Here is a 20498-nt window from a genome sequence, read left to right as displayed (position 1 = left end):
GCATATCTATCTTGTTTGCTGTGTCATACAACGTCGTTGTGTCAATAATAATAATAATAATAATAATAATATAATCGAGTGCTAAATGATGCATATCATTGGAAGTGGACTCGGAGATAAAATAACCTCTGCGTATGATTCAGTGCATACATTTTTAAAGCTGTTTTGATAAAAGTTAGCAGTGGCATTTTGCTTTCTATATTTGCTGCAGAGTTAAATGTGTTTGAAGTCTGCCTGATGTTATGTTTGCAGAATGTGGTTTCCGCTCACCCAAGTGTCTCTCGTTCAAACGAATCTGTAATTTAAAAAGGGTGGGTCATTCCGAAAACTCCTAGTTGAGCCAATTGTCCAAGGATTATGAGTCAGTGCCTGGTTGAGCTCATGCTGGATGCATGGAACTCTTAAGGGAAACATGATTTGAGCTGCGGGAACTTGTGCGCTTGGCTGAGTGATGGAATGTATATGAATCCAGAAGGGGGAAAGTTGGAATAATTAACTTTAGATAAGAAGAGTCTCTTGAGAGTAAGCTGGGCTTGTGATGTATTTCTCCTTCTACCAGCAGAAGGTAACAGAGAAGAGAGTTATCTTATTTATAGAAGATTATAAATGGGTTATATAGCTGTGTGGAAGGACCTTGAGTCTACACTGCCATATAATCCAGTTCAAATCGGATAATCTGTATTTTATAGGCAGTGTGGATCAGGCCTACATGCACTCTGCCTGTGCCCTGGGAGCCATTTTGGCTGAGGGAGTTGCTAGGATACGAAGGGGGCGGGGTCTAAAGGCAGCCGGGGGCGGGCTTAAAGGCAGCAGAGCCGACCTTTCTAACTGGCAGTTAGGGGGAGAAAGGCTCTTCCTCATCCTCTGTAATTTGGACTATTTTTCTAGGGTTTTTTTATTGAAAGACATATTTTGAATGACTATGTCTTTTGTGGCCAAATTTGGTGTGATTGGGTTCAGTGGTTTTGTTGTTTACTCCATAGTAAAACGAACATTACATTTTTATATACAGTAGAGTCTCACTTATCCAACACTCGCTTATCCAACGTTCTGGATTATCCAACGCATTTTTGTAGTCAATGTTTTCAATACATCGTGATATTTTGGTGCTAAATTCGTAAATACCGCGATTACTACATAGCATTACTGCGTATTGAACTACTTTTTCTGTCCAATTTGTTGTATAACATGATGTTTTGATGCTTAATTTGTAAAATCATAACCTAATTTGATATTTAATAGGCTTTTCCTTAATCCCTCCTTATTATCCAACATATTCGCTTATCCAACGTTCTGCCGGCCCCGTTTATGTTGGATAAGTGAGACTCTATTGTATATAGATTCTGTGTACCAGAAAGGAAAGGAGGAGAGGGAGCTGCAATATAATGTTATGATAAATAAGTAGAAAAAGAAATATCACCCTCTAAGACACAGAAAAGAGAGGAACTAGACAACAAGAAGCAGAGGAGAGATGGATTTTTGAAATTCACGACAACAAAGATTGGAGGCCTACAATACCCTTTTTTCTCTCTCTCTTATTTTATTTTTGTATTTTTTTCTATTTTTTTTCTTTTCTTCTCTTTCTATTTTCTTATCTCCTTCTTATGCTTTCATATCCCCTTTCCCTTCCTTTACTTTCCCCGTTTTATAAAAATGTACGTATTTTTTTATTTCATTTGGAAAACTGACTAATAAAAACATTTATTTAAAAAAAGAAAGTTTGGATTAGAACTAAGGAAGCGGGTGTCCTCCAGGTGTTTTTGGCTACAATTCCCATAAATCTCAACCACTCATCTTTATCTTTGAACATCTTATTCTGTTCATATTATGTTGGGATCCCATCCAGAAGACTGTCCTATGTATCATCTGTCTGTGGGTCTGTCTGTCTGTCTCTATCTATCTGTCTATCCAGCTTTGTGAAGGCTATTCACAGGGAAAAATATACATTGGATGCTTCCTTAGTGTTTTCAGAAACATGTCTGCCCATCTTGTGACCTCCGTAAGCCCTTGAGAGGGGTCCATCAATGTGAAATTTGTTGGCCGAGCCTGGCCTCTCGCCCTGAGACGTCTCCACCAAGGATCAAAACAGTATTTTGTCATTTGGATCTTGCGTGGGAAGGTTGCTAAGCTGCCGTTTTGCTTTTCTTTGTGGCTTCTGAACTTCGGAGAGGCAGGAAGAACCTCTGGGGATGACTGCAGGGATTTTTAAAAAGTCCTTTATTTCAGGTTTTTAACAGTTTCATGGCATCTTAAAGGCTAATGGAGTTGTAAACAGCTCACGAGCTGAGGATAAGTCTAGAATTAAACTACTCAATTCTCATTACTATAAACATTGAGACAACTTGGGGAAGGTGGGCTTTTTTATGAGAATGGGAAGCTCTCCTGTAGCAAATTTTTAGAAATAATTTTTGCTAGAAATGCATGAAGTGGGTCTGGTTTGAAAGTAGGCTCCAAAATCACATTTTATCAACCATTATTTTTTTAAAACCAGAAATAATTTTCAAGAGACTGATGTATATTTTTAGTGTGTTATCGAAGGCTTTCATGGCCGGAATCACTGGGTTGCTGTGAGTTTTCCCGGCTGTATGGCCATTTTCCAGAAGCATTCTCTCCTAATGTTTCACCCACATCTCTGGCAGGCATACTCAGAAGTTGTGAGTTCTGTTGAAAATTAGGAAAGTGGGGTTTATATATCTGTGGAATGATATCCAGAGTGGGAGAAAGAACTCTTGTCTATTGGAGGCAAGTGGGAATGTTGCAATTAATCACATTGATTACCATTGAAAAGCCTTGCAGCTTCAAAGCTTGGCTGCTTCCTGTCTGGGGGAATCCTTTGTTGGGAGGTGTTAGCTGGCCCTGATTGTTTCATGTCTGGATTTCCCCTGTTTTAGCTTGTTTTTATGGCTTGCAACCCACTTCTCAGCTATGTGAAACATACACTCTTTAGAGATTTAGCTGTAGATGCGTCATGTTGGGAGATGGGATTCGTAAAAAATTGGATGCAGAAAAACGGCAGATCTATTATTAACGCAATCTGTATATACTTAGCCTGAACATCCCGGCAGTAAGTAAAAAATGGTTTGCACATGATAAGCACCTGTTGCCAGGGACAAATGTCTGTGCAGCAGTTTTTAACTTTTAAAGCAGTAAAATGCTGAGCTGCTCTTTTCAGTAGAAACTTCTTTTTCAATTTTTTTGTTGTTGAAATCAGAGCGTCCTGTTGTATCTTGTAGGTTTATGAACATCTGGCGATATAGAAGGCTTATTTTGATAACCATCTTCTTCGTAAATGCAGTCTGCTAAGAAACAACAATGTTGGTGATAGAAAGCAGCTTGTCAACCCATTTCAATTGAAACTGTCATCTGCTCACAATCTTTCTTGGATTTGTTTGCTCCAGAGTGCGGTTTCTTTTAATATCACTAGCAGACTGTCCTGGGAAGTGGAGGTCACCATTTTGGTTACATTTATAGATCTGATTTTATTTATTTATTTTTTAAAATGGATTTTTTAAATTAAAGTTGTAGATATAGTATACAGCGATAGAGAAGATATGATTTTATAGAGGAAAAAGATAGAGAAAATAAGAAAAAAGAAAAATGGATAGGAAAAATAATAAAATAAAATAAAATATGTATATATTTTGGCTTCCGTTCCTCTTTTCCTTGGGTACGTATTAAGTCTCTTAATTATAATCCGTCTTTCCCTTTTAGTAAGTCTGGTATTTTTGGTTCAAAGTCCTAAACTTTGATCTAATTTTATTTATATTGATTATGATTATTTTGTATGCCTGAGATGTTTGCTTTCAAATTGTTCCCAACTTCATAGCGACCCTAATAATAAATATCAATATATTATTTATCAAAAATTAATTAATTGGAGTCCCTGGTTGCGCAGTGGATCAAACCGAGGAGCTGCTGAACTTGCTGACCGAAAAGTCGGCAGTTTGAATCCGGGGAGTGCGATGGGCGTCTGCTGTTAACCCCAGTTTCTGCAAACCTAGCATTTTGAAAGCATGCAAATGTGAGTAGATCAATAGGTACCGCCCCGGATCTGAGACTTTTTTCCAGAGGTTTTGCAGAAGGGATCTATCTCTGCAGGGACTCAACTTCCCTGCCAAGGGCTGATCATCCAAAGCTTCCTTTGCGGGATTGTTCTCTTCTTTTTAGTTGGTGCATGTATGCACAAAGCACTTGAGAGGGCTTTGAGGCTCTAGCAAAGCTGTGTGAGGCCTTGATTCCCTCTTCAGACGCTTGCTTGCTTTGTGACTTTGCTTAAAAAAAGCCATTTGGATCCTGGGCCTGTCTTGCAGGGGTTGCATTTGCATGGAGTAAGGCAATTAATTCCATTTAAAACAGAGGGGAGATGCTCTCACCTTCACATCCCTACTCTTCTTTTTCAGAGGCCGTTTTGGGCGCTCCAGAAATCTCAACTCCCTTTCTCTTTATGTCTGTGAGCAAAAACGCCAGAAATGACCCAAATCCCTGGCTTTGTCTTCCGCCAAGGGAATATTTGAGGAAGCAAATTGGCTCTGCAGGGAAGGAAACGCTCCGCGGCTTGCTTCTGTTGGGAATATATAGGGCAACCTTTCTTGCAATCCGAGGAACCCTCCGACCTCTGAATCAGTGTCTCCCAGGGTCCATGTGCACAGTAGATTTAATGCAGTTTGGCACCAATTTAACTGCCCTGGCTCAACGCCGTGGAATAATGGGAGCTGTAGTTTTACAAGGTTTTTAGCCTTCCCTGCCAAAACAGTGCTTAATGGCACTATAGTTCATATCTTTGCACTTTCGCCCAGACCGCCCTCCCGTTTTATTCCAATTTTCGTAAATGGTGGGTCTTCTGTGTTATTAAACTATTAAACCGGTTTTATTTATTTATTTATTTATTTTTCAAACTTATATGCCACCACCCTCCTAGGGCTCGGGCGGCTTACAAGAACCGGCTAAAATCAACAATTTAAAAACATCTTAAAAACATCCTAAAAGCACCTTTTAAAACATCAATAACAGAACTCTAACACCTGCCGAAACAGTTTTACTGTTACTACATTGTATTGTCTGCTTTTAATGTGTTTTATTTGGTTGAATTTGTTGTTTAAATGTACAGTAGAGTCTCACTTATCCAACACTCGCTTATCCAACGTTCTGGATTATCCAACACATTTTTGTAGTCAATGTTTTCAATACATCGTGATATTTTGGTGCTAAATTCGTAAATACAGTAATTACTACGTAGCATTACTGCATATTGAACTACTTTTTCTGTCAAATTTGTTGTAAAACATGATGTTTTGGTGCTTAATTTGTCAAATCATAACCTAATTTGGTGTTTAATAGGCTTCTCCTTAATCTCTCCTTCTTATCCAACATATTCGCTTATCCAACATTCTGCCGGCCCGTTTATGTTGGATAAGTGAGACTCTACTGTACCTGAGGCACCATTCACTCTAAAACTTTCTATATGCACATCTTTAGATAGATAGATAGATAATGTAATGTGCATAATTGGGACCAAGTTAACAACAAAACCACTGGGCCAAATCACAGCAAATTTGGCCAGAAAACTAATCACTTTCCAAGGAGTGACCAAAAAAGAAAAAGAAAACACCATGCCCATATGTAGAAAGTGGCCAGGCTTTTAAGCTGCAAGACTGTTCAGACTATTCCATGTGCTATTATGTGTTTTATTGTATGTTATGTTTTAATTGCTTATTTTATTCGATTATTGTATTATTGTTTTAGTTCTTGACATTCGTTGCAACTGTTTTATTTTGTTCTGTTCTGGGCTTGGCCCATGTTAGCCGCCCCGAGTCCCAATGTATGACCAAACAAAGGTTTTGTTTGAGTTGCTGTGGGTTTTTCAGACTGTATAACCATGTAGCAGTCTCTTCTGACATTTTGCCTACCTCTGTGGCAGGCATCCTCAGAGGTTGATCAGAGGTCTGTTGGAAATGAGGCAAGAGGAGTGTATATAAACCTGTAGGATATCCAGGGTGGGAGAAAGACCCCTTGTCTGTTTGGAACGTGAATTGCTGTTAGCTAGCTTGAATAGCATTGAGTAGCTTTGCAACTGCAACGTCAGTCATTAGGGTATTTGCATGGAGGCAGCCTGGCTGTTGTTACTTGGAGGCATCCTTTGTTTGGGAGGTGTTAACTGGCACTTGGAGGCTGTTTGGAAATACGCTGTTTCTGTGGTAGTGTTCTTTATTTACTCTCTTGGTTTATGATGTTCATTTTCCTGGTTTTCTCCTCTCTATTGAAAGCTTTTGTTTATTTATCTTTGACTTATTTTTTGTATCCTGATGGTAGGATACATTCTAAATATATTCTCAACTTGGGCAACATCATAGCAACATCATAGCAAACATAATATACATAACATCCATGTTTTTAGGTCCTTACGAAAGGTGGACAGGGTGGGAGCCAGTCTGATCTCCCTGGGAAGTTATTCCTTTCCGTTGGGTAGGTTTAGTGGTAGGAAACCCCAAATATAATGCTATTTTTACTGAACTGAGGACCATTATCTTTGGCTTTATGTACTTTGGATCCATAGTCTATAGTGCAGCCATGAGAGACACGGAGCCTTCTTCATGGCCTTCTGTCCATGGGACTTTTCTTTGGCCATATAAGCCTCCGTCTTGTGCAGATTGTGATGCATTATGAACGGAGGCGAATGTAAAGGAGCTGGTATGAAACAAATCCCTGAATGCCTTTGAGTCCAGGGCCAATCCTTTGATGTTAGTGCAGACCAGCGTGGGCTTGCTAACCTTTGCGTCCTGATTTGCAAGGTTAGTATAACAATAATGTCCCTTATTCTGGAACAATAAATAGCCTTGGTCTGTTGGGGTGGAAGGAAGGAAGGAAGGAAGGCAGGGTGTGCTGACCTCCTCTGAATTAATGTCCTTATCTCTCGTTTCTTTTCTCTTCCAGCCGGACAATGAGATTTCATCAGACTGCAACCATGTAAGTGTGTTATTGTTTTTCTTTTTTTCCTAGGCCTTTGAGGTTTTCTCTTTAGAGGTCATTATCGCATTGGCTTTTCCTGGGATCCTATTACAACTCTTCTTCTTTGCTTTATTTAACCTCTTCATGGCCTCCTAAGCAGAGATTGGAGAGCAAAAAGCGCTTTCCTTCATATGTATGACCTTCCAGCGCACTGCGCACCACGGTGTGATCCTTGCATCCCGCAGCCACTCTAGAGCCCCTTAATTGCACTCAGAAGCTAATTAGTTAACGAGCTGTGCAGTTTCCCACATGCAGCACCAAAGGGGATGTTAGTCCCATGATTAGGGGCAATCCCATGTATATTATTGTTGTTGTTGTTGTTGTTGTTGTTGTTGTTGTTGTTATTATTGTATGAAATAGCCTCTTATCGTATTGTAGTGTTCGGCGATGTACTCAGAATGCTCAAAGTTCCTTTCGCACCAGTCGACTTCCACGCTTTGGTAGGCAAAGGTGCTGGGCATCCTGTCATAATAATAATAATAATAATAATAATAATAATAATAATAATAATAATAATTGTGCCGCTGGTGCTGCTTAGTAGCGGAAATGCACCGTAAAGCAAGGTAGCGTGACGTCTCAGCCATCTATATCCCAACTCACTGAAACTTATTTATTTTCCAAACTGATTTTCTACCATTCACTCTGATATGTCTCTTTTCCCTGCCTCGATTTGTAAGGAAAGGCATGTAACACTACGTAAACAACATTTGAAAATAAAACTGTTCCTGATTTGAAAGTGTTACTTCCCGTTTAATTGTGCAGCGCATACTTTGAAAGTAGTTGTTTTACTCCAGAAACTTTGTTTTTGCGGCTGCCTTAAACTAGGTTGAATTGGTTAAGGTTCAATGAGATATTGACTGAAAAAGGAAAGTTTGCTGCAGGATGGCCCTCAAAAATAAAGATTTTGCAGTTTAATCAACTTTTTCCATATTTACCAATTAGGAAATTACATTTATAACCCAGGAACAAAAATCAGGTTACAAAGTGCAATAAATAATATTAATAATAATAATAATTTTATTCTTATATCCCGCCACCATCTCCCCGAAGGGACTCGGGGCGGCTTACATATGGGACAAAATGCCCACAAGATATAAATGGCCCAAGGAGTCTCTTCCAACGCTCTTTATTTTTATGATGATGATGATGATGATGATTAACATTGAGGAATTTGGTAGCATCAGAACAAAACCGAGCATTGTCTTAATTTCCTTTCCTTTTTCTTTAGCTGTTGTGGAACTACAAGCTGAACCTGACTGCAGATCCGAAATTCGAAACGGTGGCCAGAGAAGTCTGCAAAACCACCATCTCGGAGGTAAGGCAGGGAGTCTGTTGGCTGCTGCTTTCATCAGAGAGAGCCTTTAAATCGTATTGATTGAGGCAGTGGCGTTGCATTTGCAAAGCCTCTTAGTAAAGTGTGCTAAATGTTTTGCGGCTCCCTGAGACTGAGTTTTTTCCCCCTTTTCATTGACGGACTGAATGGAACCTGCTCACAGGCTCCCTGCCCTCTTTTCTGGAATTAGACCGTTTTATTGCTTGTCAAAGAGGCGAAACACGAGAGCTGTGAACTGAAGGAGAATTGCCACTGCTTTTAGATCTTGCACTTGCTTTTGCTTGAAGGAGCTCCACTTATCAGGATTCTTGCAAAACTGCATGCACATATAATAACAGGGGAGCGGCCCATTGTCATCGGGAATGTCGTGAATGCTTTCCATTATTAGAGGAAGACATGGCAACTTTTAAAAGTAGATGACTGTGAGATCATTGGGTTATTACAACCTTTCCAGCTTCCAATGTGCACTCTCCTTTTCCTGGGCACAATGCTTGATCAGATAAGGTTGTTAGGCTGATTAGAATGATGATAACTAACTCCGTCAAATGCTGATTTCCAGATGCCTTGGCAAAGGAAATCTCAGAATATTTCCTTTGGAAGGAGTAGTGCTGCTACTGCTGCTGTTAAGTGCAGAGACTTGCAATCATGTGAGGGGAAAATTAATATATAAAAATAATGTATACATATAGATACAGATATACAGGTACATGGAAATATCTAGATATCTATAGGTACAGTAGAGTCTCACTTATCCAACGTTCTGGATTATCCAACGCATTTTTGTAGTCAATGTTTTCAATATATCATGATATTTTGGTGCTACATTCATAAATACAGTAATTACTACATAGCATTACTGTGTATTGAACTACCTTTTCTGTAAAATTTGTTGTATAACATGATGTTTTGGTGCTTAATTTGTAAAATCATAATCTAATTTGATGTTTAATAGGCTTTTCCTTAATCTCTCCTTATTATCCAACATATTCGCTTATCCAACGTTCTGCCGGCCCATTTAGCTTGGATAAGTGAGACTCTACTATATATAGGATCTGCAAAGACTTGTAAACATATGAGGGGAAAGTTCATATATAAAATTAATGTATATAGATGGATAGATACAGGTATATAGGTACATAGGGATTGGAAAGGCTTGCAGGGGGAAATGCTGTAAGAAAAATTAACAAATATTTCAGGGGAAAATGCTTTTATAAGATTAGTGTATATATTTTTTCTTCCTGACTTGCAAGGGCTTCTTTCCCTTTTCAAAACATTCCCTTGGTTAAGAGCGAGGGAGGCTTTGGAAAGTAAACACACTGATAAAGGAGGGTAAGATGAGAGAGAAATACATCATGTATTGCAAGCCATGGCCTCCAGGCTTTGCTGCCGGCTTGATCTTGATCCCATTATAAGCCGAAAAAGTGCTTATCTTTGAGTATATACGGTAATTATGATCGAGCCGAAGACGTGTTATTCAGTCTCAAGTTCCTCAGAGTTCTTACGGTGAACTCTAGAATTGTTTCTCCAGGGAAGGCGATCAAATAGTAAAAGGCATTGTTCATAATCAATCTTCCAATTAATAATTAAATGGCCCAAAGCAGTTCCAGGAAGGAGGGACTTATCTCGCTAAAATGTTGAAAGACTTAGGGCCTGTCGGGCAACTAAACAGATTTACGATTAAAAGAACTTTAGTGGTTGATCGTTTGTTGGCTTACTGTGATTAGTTGAGTACACGTCTAATGTAAAATGTATGGTATAGTTTGAATGGCTTCTTTTTTCCCACCAGAAGTATTTGTTGATGCTTTTGAATGTAACTCCCAATCAATGTAGGGAAATGCCTCGATCATTCACTATTGTTTGCTCCAGGAAATCACCTTTATGGCAATGTGTCAACAGCAAACTTATTTGCACTATTATACAGTATGTATGTATTCATCAATTTTAAAAGATGGATGGGATGCTGCGTTTACTTGAATGGCCTCAGCCATCGATGAATACATAATTGCTTGTATAATTGCCGAAAGTGTTTGCCTTCAGGTCGCGGATATGTTTTCCAGTAAAATGCTTCTCTTAATATTACTCTGCCGAGGCTGTTCCGGGTACTTTTCCCTCTCAAGGCAAGTCAGTGCGGATTGCGTTTTTTCTTCTTTCCTTCTTCAAGACAGATGTCAAACTTGGAAAGTTTTAATAACCTAGAGTAGTCTTCGAGAGAACAGGTCATTTTGGCTTATCCAACGTTCTGCTGGCCAGTTTATGTTAGATACTTGAGATTCTACTGTATTATTATTATTATTATTATTATTATTATTATTATTATTATTATTATTATTATTATTATGTTAATACCCAGTTTTTTCTCTCAGCAAAGGAGCATCAAAGAAGCTTACATTAGAAAGCATTTCAATACAGCTAACACCTCCCAACAAAGGATTCCCCCAGACAGGAGCAGCCAAGCTTTGAAGCTGCAAGGCCATTCAGTGCTAATCAAGGTGGTCAATTGCAACACTTGCCTCAAGCAGACAAGAGTTCTTTCTCCCACCGTGGACATTATTCCACAGATATATAGACCCCACGTGCCTAGTTTTCAACAGACCTCACAACCTCTGAGGATGCCTGCCATAGATTGGGCAAAATGTCAGGAGAGAATGCTTCTGGGACATGGCCAGACAGCCAGGAAAACTCACAGCAACCCAGTGGTTTCGGCCATGAAAGCCTTCGTCAACACGTGTTTATTCCCTCCCTAGATCAAAGAGTGTGCCGATGAGCCGATGGGGAAAGGCTACCTGGTCTCCTGCTTGGTGGACCACAGAGGAAACATCACGGAATACCAGTGTCACCAGTACATCACCAAAATGACAGCTGTCATCTTCAGCGACTACCGCCTGATCTGTGGCTTCATGGACGACTGTCGGAATGACATCAATCTCCTGAAGTGCGGCAGCGTCCGGCCTGGAGAAAAGGTAACGGGGTCTAAAATAAGGATCTGATTTTGGCTTTGTTTTGAAGGGGAAATAATCCCATTTGGATCAAAAAGGCCATTTGGACAACTATAAATCCGAGTTCTGTGGCTCACATGAGAAGTGGGAATCTCTGTGCTCTCTGGATGTTAGATTACAACTCCCAGCATTCTGGGAAAGCATTCAGAGGATGCCTTCAGACGAAGACCAGCTGGGTTACAAGTTGCCTCTTGTTTAGATAGAGATGCTCAGGGAACTGGATGCGTTTTGCTGGAGAAGCACGGAGAGGAGAAAACTGAAAGGTGTCATGGTAGCCATCCGATATCAAATCATGTCAGAGATGCACTGCCATAGAATCCAGATTATCAAAGCAGATAATTTACATTATCTGCCTTGAGCTGGGTTATATGAGATTATTATTAATAATAATAATAATAATAATAATAATAATAATAATAATAATAATAATAATAATAATAATAATATCATTAACTTGGGTACCTGGCGGTGCCCGGGTTATTTGAAAAAATTGTTTGTTTTGGGATGTTAGGTAATATTTAGTTAATTAGTAACACTATTTCTTAGAAAAAAACCAATCTTTGAGTTCGTTTTATGAATGCTCCCATTAGAGTGAACTACAATTCCCAGAATCCTGGGTAAATCCTTTCCAAAGCCCTTTCGTTTCTATGATTCTATGCGCTATGAGCCCCCGGTGGCGCAGCAGATTAAACCGCTGCGCTGCTGAACTTAAAAGGTCATTGGTTTGAATCCAGGGAGCGGGGTGAGCTCCCATTGTTAGCCCCAGATTCAGCCAACCTAGCAGTTCAAAAACATGCCAGTGTGAGTAGATCAATAGGTACTGTTCTGGTGGGAAGGTAACGGCATCCCATGCAGTCATGCCCATGGCCACATGACCTAGGAGATGTCTATGGACAATGCCGGCTCTTGGGCTTAGAAATGGAGATGAGCACCAACCCCCAGAGTTGGACATGACTGGACTTAATGTCAGGGGAAACCTTTACCTATGCGCTAGAGTGCGCTGTTTGTTTTAATCTCCCTTCATGCTTTAGCAGAGCTTCTTGGAGGACCAGTGAGCGTGTCGCAGGGTGTTTCCTGCGCTTGGTTCACGTCTTTTTCTCCGTCCTCAGGATGCCCATTCCCAGGGAGAGGTGGTGGCGTGCCTGGAGAAGGGCCTGGTGAAGGAGGCGGAGGAGCGGGAGCCCCGCATCCGGGTCTCGGACGTCTGCAAGAAGGCCATCCTCCGCGTGGCAGAACTCTCCTCCGACGACTTCCACCTCGACCGGCACCTCTACTTCGCCTGCCGGGACGATCGGGAGCGTTTCTGCGAAAACGTGAGCTGGTCCCCCTTCTCCTTGTTGGAAAAAGGTCCCAACTTATATAAGAAAGTGCCCTTGAGCTATAGGGGTTGCCTGGAACTCCAAATATTGCTCCTTGGTTTAGCACAGTGGTTCTCAACCTGGGGGTCCCTCCCCAGGTGTTTTGGCCTACAACTCCCAGAAATCCCAGCCAGTTTAACAGCGGTTAGAATTTCTGGGAGCTAAAGGCCAAAACATTCTGGTGTTTTGGACTTCAGCTCCCACAGTTCCTAACAGCTGGGAATTCTGGGAGTTGGAGTCCAAAACAGCACTAAAGGATTCGTTGCAATACTGGAGTTCACACCACGATAGATAAACATTGTGTGAGTTATGTGTATTGACATTTTTTGCAAATGATATAGAATAAACTTAGGAAATAAGGCAATACGGTCCATTTCTCAAGTGCGCATTGCAAATAGTTTAGTTTTAGGTGTTGTATAAGCAGTTCTAGTAATTTAGTTCTGCTGGTTTGTTAAAAAGACATGTTTGTGAGCGTGTGCGTACGCGTTTATGTGTCTTGGCTTTATCCGAAAGTGTTGTCAGTCACACTCTGTCATCCGTCTCGTTCTTTTTTTTTTTTTTATTTACACAGACTCAAGCTGGAGAAGGACGGGTTTACAAGTGTCTCTTTAACCACAAATTTGAAGAGTCGATGAGTGAAAAGGTAGGTGTTCTTCCAGATGACGAGATGATGTATCTTCCTCACTGTGTCAAATGTGACCCCTTGATGTCTTTTTATTATTATTTTGTTTAATTTCCATTCTTCAATTTAAAAGAAATATTTAACATAACAAAATTGCATTGTTACATTGACTATTCCCAGATATATACTCCCCCGGCCCCTATCCAATAATAATAATAATAATAATAATAATAATAATAATAATAATAATAATAGAGAACGTTCTCTTTATGGGATCTGCACGCATCATCCAAAAATACATCACACAGTCCTAGACACTTGGGAAGTGTTTGACTTGTGATTTTGTGATACGAAATCAAGCATATCTGTCTTGTTTGCTGTGTCATAATAAAATAATAATAATAATAACAACAACAACTTTATTTTTGTACCCTGCCTCCATCTCCCTGAAGGGACTTGGGCGGCTAACATGGGACCAAGCCCAGTTAATTACAACAAACCAAAATAAAATATATACATAATTACACATCATTCACATAGTGTTATATATAGTACAGCTCTGCCTGTACTGTACTACTACTTATTCTAGTTTCATCCATTACATACATATAATTGTTGTAATATAGTTCCTTATTATTCCTCCACAGTCTTTCTTGATCATTTGGTGGTTTGAATTTGAATGTATTTTCAAACAAGTCTTCGATGATGATGATGATTATGTTTATTTATATCCCTCTTTTTCTCTCCATAAGGAGACTCAAAGCAGCTAAGAATTCCAATACAATTTAAAATATACAAATAAACATTAAAACTTATCTTCATTTATAGGTTTTTATTTATTTATTTATTTATTTTATTACAACATTTCTACCCCACCCTTCTCACCCACAAAGGGGACTCAGGGCGGCTTACAAATATAAAACACATATATAAAACAATTCCAATTACATTTCAATTCAATTTAAATTAATTACATTAAAACGTTCATTTTTTTTTACAAATTTTTATTTTTTAAAACACAAAAAATACATACCGTAGACATACAAAACATTTACAATTCCCACCACCAAAATACACATATAAATATACATTTAAGGCGATCCAGGTCTGTCATTATATCTTAGATCATTATATTTTTATAAAAATTATATTGTTATAATTGTATTGATTTACAGTAGAGTCTCACTTATCCAACACTCGCTTATCCAACGTTCTGGATTATCCAACGCATTTTTGTAGTCAATGTTTTCAATACATCGTGATATTTTGGTGCTAAATTCGTAAATACATTAATTACTACATAGCATTACTGTGTATTGAACTACTTTTTCTATCAAATTTGTTGTCTAACATAATGTTTTGGTGCTTCATTTGTAAAATCATAATGTAATTTGACGTTTAATAGGCTTTTCCTTAATCCCTCCTTATTATCCAACATATTCGCTTAGCCAGTGTTCTGCCAGCCCGTTTATGTTGGATAAGTGAGACTCTACTCTGTGTGTGTGTGTGTGTGTGTATTATGGCTGGGGTCAAAATTCAGAAATGTACCTGTTCCGACTTATGTACAAATTCAGTTTAAGAACAAGCCTACAGAAACAATATTTTTTGTAATGCGGGGAAAGTCAATGGCCTGTTTGTGATTCCAGGGCAGGTAAATGACAATAGTGAGCTTCCAAAATAAGGGTAAAAATGATAGAAATTTTCCAAAATTTTCTACTGTATGAATATACATTTAAGGCGCAATCCAAGTCCGATCCAGGTCTGTCATTCTATCGTAGATCATTGTATTTTTTAAAAAATTATATTGTTATAATTGTATTGATTTATATCCCGCTTTATCTCTCTCGCAGGAGACTCAAAGTGGTTTTCCTATTTAACCAATTATTTATGGATAAATCCTTGTCTTTCCATGTTCTGGTTCTTGTTTCTCCTCCTCCTCAGTGTCGCGATGCCTTGACCACACGGCAGAAGCTGATTGCGCAAGACTACAAGGTCAGCTACTCCTTGGCCAAGTCCTGCAAAAGTGACCTGAAGAAGTACCGCTGCAACGTGGAGAACCTGCCCCGCTCCCGGGAGGCCCGCCTCTCCTACCTGCTCATGTGCCTGGAGTCCGCTGTGCACAGAGGTAACCTCCGGAATGGGGGATGTTGGGATTATCATAATCGTAATAACAATCATGAGGAGCCTCGGTGGTGCAGTGTGTGAAAGCACTGAGCTGCTGAACTTGCAGACTGAAAGGTCCCAGGTTCAAACCCCGGGAGTGCCGTGAGCGGCCGCTGTTAGCTCCGGCTTCTGCCAACCTAGCAGTTCAAAAACATGCCAATGTGAGTAGATCAATAGGTACCGCTCCAGCGGGAAAGTAACAGCGCTCCATGCAGTCATGACCTTGGAGGTGTCTACGGACAACGCCGGCTCTTCGGCTTAGAAATGGAGATGAGCACCAACCCTCAGAGTCGGACACGACTGGACTTAACGTCAGGAGAAACCTTTACTTTTACCTTATAATATTATTATATATTATTATATCATTAAATTGATACTGGAGACATGGTGGAAAGATGTCTTCCTGGCCCCAATATTAGCAGTATATATTACTATATTGCACTATACCACTATACTGTAATATTCTTAGTAAGATTATATTCAATATATATAATTATAATATAATAGTATATTAGTATCAATTATTAGTATTAGTATGATTTATAATATTCTTGGAGCCCCGGTGGCGCTGTGTGTTAAAGCACTGAGCTGCTGAACTTGCGGACCAAAAGGTCTCAGGTTCAAACCCCGGGAGCGGCGGGAGCGCCTGCTGTTAGCTCCAGCTCCTGCCAACCTAGCAGTTCGAAAACATGCCAATGTGAGTAGATCAATAGGTACTGCTCTGGTGGGAAGGTAATGGCGCTCCATGCAGTCATGCCAATGGCCACATGACCTTGGAGGTGTCTACGGACAACGCCGACTCTTCAGCCTAGAAATGGAGATGAGCAACAACCCCCAGAGTCAGACTCATAGAATCATAGAATTGAATAATAGAATAGCAGAGTTGGAAGAGACCTCACAGGCCACGCAGTCCAACCTCTTTCTGCCAAGAAGCCGGAAATCATGTTCAAAGCACCCCCGACAGATGGCCATCCAACCTCTGCTTAAAAGCCTCCAAGGAAGGAGCCTCCACCACAGTCCGGGGGAGAGAGTTCCACTGCTGAACAGCCCTTCTCACAGTGAGGAAGTTCTTCCTGATGTTCAGGTGGAATCTCCTTCCTTTCCTGTAGTTTGAAGCCCTTGTTCCCTTGCGTCCTAGTCTGCAGGGCAGCAGAAAACAAGCTCCCTCCCTCCTCCCTATGACTTCCCCTCACATATTTGTACATGGCTATCATGTCTCCTCTCAGCCTTCTCTTCTGCAGGCTAAACATGCCCAGCTCTTTAAGCCGCTCCTCATAGGGCTTATTCTAAACAAGCCCTATGGGACTTAACATCAGGGGAAACCTTTACCTTTAATAACAATCATCACAAAAAAAAAATTGCCTCCCTGTCTCCTACCTTTTCCTGCACTGGACTAGATGGTTAGACTCGGTGGCCCATGCGGTCTCTATTCCAACTCTGTGGTTCTGTGACCGTGCGCATTGTCTTCCTTGTATGCCTTTCCGCATCCTAGCGCAGTCCAGACTGCAGCCCACTCCCTCTTAATCAGAGAGAAGGCCTAGGATGAAAAGCAGAGCGGCATCTCCTGTTCCCAGAGCCCCGGGCCGTCCCCTCGGGCTCTCCTCTGCTGAACGGTCCTTTTCCAGAGGAGAGGCCGGCTTGTGCCCTGGGCCGAGCCGCCCTCGAAAAGACCTGACCACAGCGCTGCCTTTCTGCCCCCGTGGCATCGTGTCCGGACGCCTTGGCGGCGGGGAGCTTTCCGGTCATTGGCCGTCCCGCTTCAGGCGCTTCTGAATGATGCCGACTCCCTGGAGCCATTTGGGTTTGGCTCTGGGCCCGGATTTGGAGCCAGAGAGAGAGAGAGAGCGGGTGGGCGGAGGGTGCCTTGGTTGCTGGGAAAGATGACCTTGGGCAGGAGAGAGAGAGAGAAAGAGGGAGAGCATTTTTTTTATTTTTGGTTCATAGAATCACAGAATTGTAAGCGACCCCCAAAGACCATCCAGTCCAACCCCTTTCTGCCAGGCAGGAAGACACCATCAAAGCCCTCCCGACAGACGGCCTGTTTAAAAACCTCCAGAGACAGAGACACCACTGGACTCCAAGGCTCCCACTTGGACACAGCTCTCTTCTGAAATCCTCCCTTCTTTTAATCATTTATTTATCTATATATATATAAAAGAGTGATGGCATCACGGCGACCTACAAAACAACAAAACGACAGGCCCCCCAACCTCGAAATTTGACAACACAACCCATCATCCATGCCTCTGGGTTGATACAACAAAAAGAAAACAAAAATAAAGTCCTAATTAGAAAGAGAGGAATAATTGCTTTTATCCAATTGCTGCCAGTTGGAAGGCTAAGCTCCTCCAACTTGGTCTCCTAGCAACCCAATAAAAATAATAAAAAACACTAAAAATAATTAAAAACACTAAAAAATTAATACAATAAAATACTATAATAACAGAAAATAACTAAAAATAATACAAGAAAATAATAAAATATAATAAATAAAAAGATAACTTACAATAAAATTAATTTAAAAATACAAATAATGTCAAATAAAAATTACACAACAATTTTTAACCAATACCACCACCACTTTGCCACAGCAACGCGTGGCCGGGCACAGCTAGTTATAATATATTATGATCAGGGTTTGGGGAAAGGCAGCCCATAGTCTGTGGGTACCTCCTGGGCCTCAGTATAGAGTCACAGAATTATAGAGTAGGAAATTATTATTATTATTATTATTATTATTATTATTATTATTATTTCAACATTTCCTTGATCAACCTGCTGAAACCCAAATCCCCCTTCATCATCAGACTGAACCACAACAGATGTCTTACAACATATGCCATTTCTATCTAACATGCCATCCCATTGGAGAAGTTCACACAATGGGAGTTAGATATATTCTCACTTAGGTCACTTTCTAGCGTCAGGAAAGCTCATCCAGTTGTTCGCTAAGACTTTGACCATCGTTGTCACTTCCCTAAAGCTACTGGAAGGTGATGCGAAGGTGTTGGCGGCCCTCTCTTACAACCTCCATGACTCTCCTCAGGCCGGCAGGTGAGCAGCGAATGCCAGGGCGAAATGCTGGACTACCGGCGCATGTTGATGGAGGACTTCTCGCTCAGCCCCGAGATCATCCTGGGCTGCCGCACCGAGATCGAGCACCACTGCTCGGGGCTGCACCGCAAGGGCCGCACCCTCCACTGCCTCATGAAGGTCGTGCGCGGAGAGAAGGGCAGCCTGGGCGTCAACTGCCAGCAGTCGGTAAGGCTGGAGCGGGGTGCAGGGGGGTCCTCTTATGACAATCTAAGGCCCATCCAGAGTCAGTTGCATGATTTCAAGTAAACTTATGGCACAACTCCTTCTCGAAGGCTTGCTCCCAAAGCCAGGTTTGAACTCTCTTTCTGAAGGCCAGGAGGAAGGGGGCTGACCTGACATCACTTGGGAGGGAGTTCCACAAGCGAGGGGCCACCACTGAGAAAGAAGGCCCTATCTCTCATCCCCACCAACCTGCTCTCAGTCCCACCACCAACTGCGAAGGTGGTGGGACCGAGAGCAGGGCCTCCCCAGACGATCTCAGGCTCCGAGGTGGTTCGTAGGAGGAGATACGTTCAGACAGGTAGACTGGGTCGTGTTGACGTGGGATTTGTGTATTGATAGTGTTTAAATGCATTTTGTGTCTTGGTTTGTATTGCATACTGATTGCATCATCCAGAGTGTACTATAGTCTGGAAAGAGTTAATTGCTGAGAAGCTGTGATGACCTTGCTGTGTGGCTGGAACTGGGGAGTGTCCAGACACAAGTGTGTATGCATTACTGATTGCATCAGTTCAGTTCTGTTCTGCTGTCTGCTGAGAAGTCAAGTCCTGTGTCCATTGTGTTCAAGTCTGTTTGTCTTTATTACTGCTTTCAGTAAAACTTTGTATATAGTTTTACCATCGTCTCTGATGTCTCTTTGTTCTTCATTCCACTGACTCCATCCAACTGCTGCTGTGCTGCGTAATTACTCTTGACAGGTCGGAACTGTTTAGGGCTTTGTAGGCTAATGCCAGCACTTTGAATTTAGCTCAGAAGCAATGGTTATCCATGCAAGGATCTTATTGGTTTGCTGGAAGGCCTCCGAACTCCACAATAAAGGTAGAGATGCCACTCAGGTACACGAAAAGCGAGCTGGGTTTTCAGACTTGGCCCGATGGAAGCCTATTTATTTATTTATTTACAGTACAGTAGAGTCTCACTTATCCAACATAAACGGGCCGGCAGAACGTTGGATAAGCGATTATGTTGGATAATAAGGAGAGATTAAGAAAAAGCCTATTAAACATCAAAATAGGTTATGATTTTACAAATTAAGCACCAAAACATCAAGTTATACAACCAATTTGACAGAAATACTAGTTCAATACGCAGTAATGTTATGTTGTAATTACTGTATTTACAAAATTAGCACCAAAATATCACGTTATATTGAAAACATTGTCTACAAAAATGCGTTGGATAACCCAGAACGTTGGATAAGCGAGTGTTGGATAAGTGAGACTCTACTGTATTTATATTCCGCCCTTCTCTCTCACCCCGAAGGGGACTCAGGGCGGATCACATTACACATATCAGGCAAAACATTCAATGCCTTTAACATAGAACAAAGACAAGACAAACATAGGCTCTGAGCTGGCCTCGAACTCATGACCTCTTGGTCAGAGTGATTTATTGCAGCTGGCTGGCAGCTCACCAGCCTGCGCCACAGCCCGGGCCGAAAGGATACCTTTTTCGCTTGTTCTCTTTCTGTGCTTTCAGTCCCATTGAGGAGGGGAGGTTTGTTAGTTCTATGGCTCTGTTTTTGATCCTTGAGATCCTCCAGGTCTGCTAAACATCTAGATCTGACCATCTAGCCTGGCATGTATCAGCTCTTCAGTTTCCAGAGGCAAAAGGAAGTGTCAGCATTCCAGAAACGCTGCTGCCGCTGATTCCCAGGGATTGGGGATTTCTCCTCCCGTTGGCATTTTTCAGTTGGTTGCGATGAC

At 41.1% G+C, this 20498-nt stretch overlaps 1 protein-coding gene across 1 annotated transcript in view; it reads left to right on the top strand.

The window, feature by feature from the left end:
* Positions 1 to 20498, top strand: part of glg1 (golgi glycoprotein 1) — a 74039-nt gene that overhangs the window by 29820 nt on the left and 23721 nt on the right. The window contains exons 2-8 of the mRNA XM_062961526.1: positions 6931 to 6963; positions 8234 to 8320; positions 11083 to 11298; positions 12444 to 12647; positions 13264 to 13335; positions 15256 to 15439; positions 18524 to 18738. Of these exons, the coding sequence (XP_062817596.1) occupies positions 6931 to 6963; positions 8234 to 8320; positions 11083 to 11298; positions 12444 to 12647; positions 13264 to 13335; positions 15256 to 15439; positions 18524 to 18738 (1011 nt within the window). The remainder of the gene's footprint in view (positions 1 to 6930; positions 6964 to 8233; positions 8321 to 11082; positions 11299 to 12443; positions 12648 to 13263; positions 13336 to 15255; positions 15440 to 18523; positions 18739 to 20498) is intronic.

The sequence above is a fragment of the Anolis carolinensis genome, unplaced genomic scaffold (genome assembly GCF_035594765.1).
Source record: "Anolis carolinensis isolate JA03-04 unplaced genomic scaffold, rAnoCar3.1.pri scaffold_9, whole genome shotgun sequence".
Taxonomy (NCBI): Eukaryota; Metazoa; Chordata; class Lepidosauria; order Squamata; family Dactyloidae; genus Anolis; species Anolis carolinensis.
The sequence above is the reverse complement of the archived record's forward strand: the minus strand, read 5'-3'. Positions and strand labels throughout refer to the sequence as shown.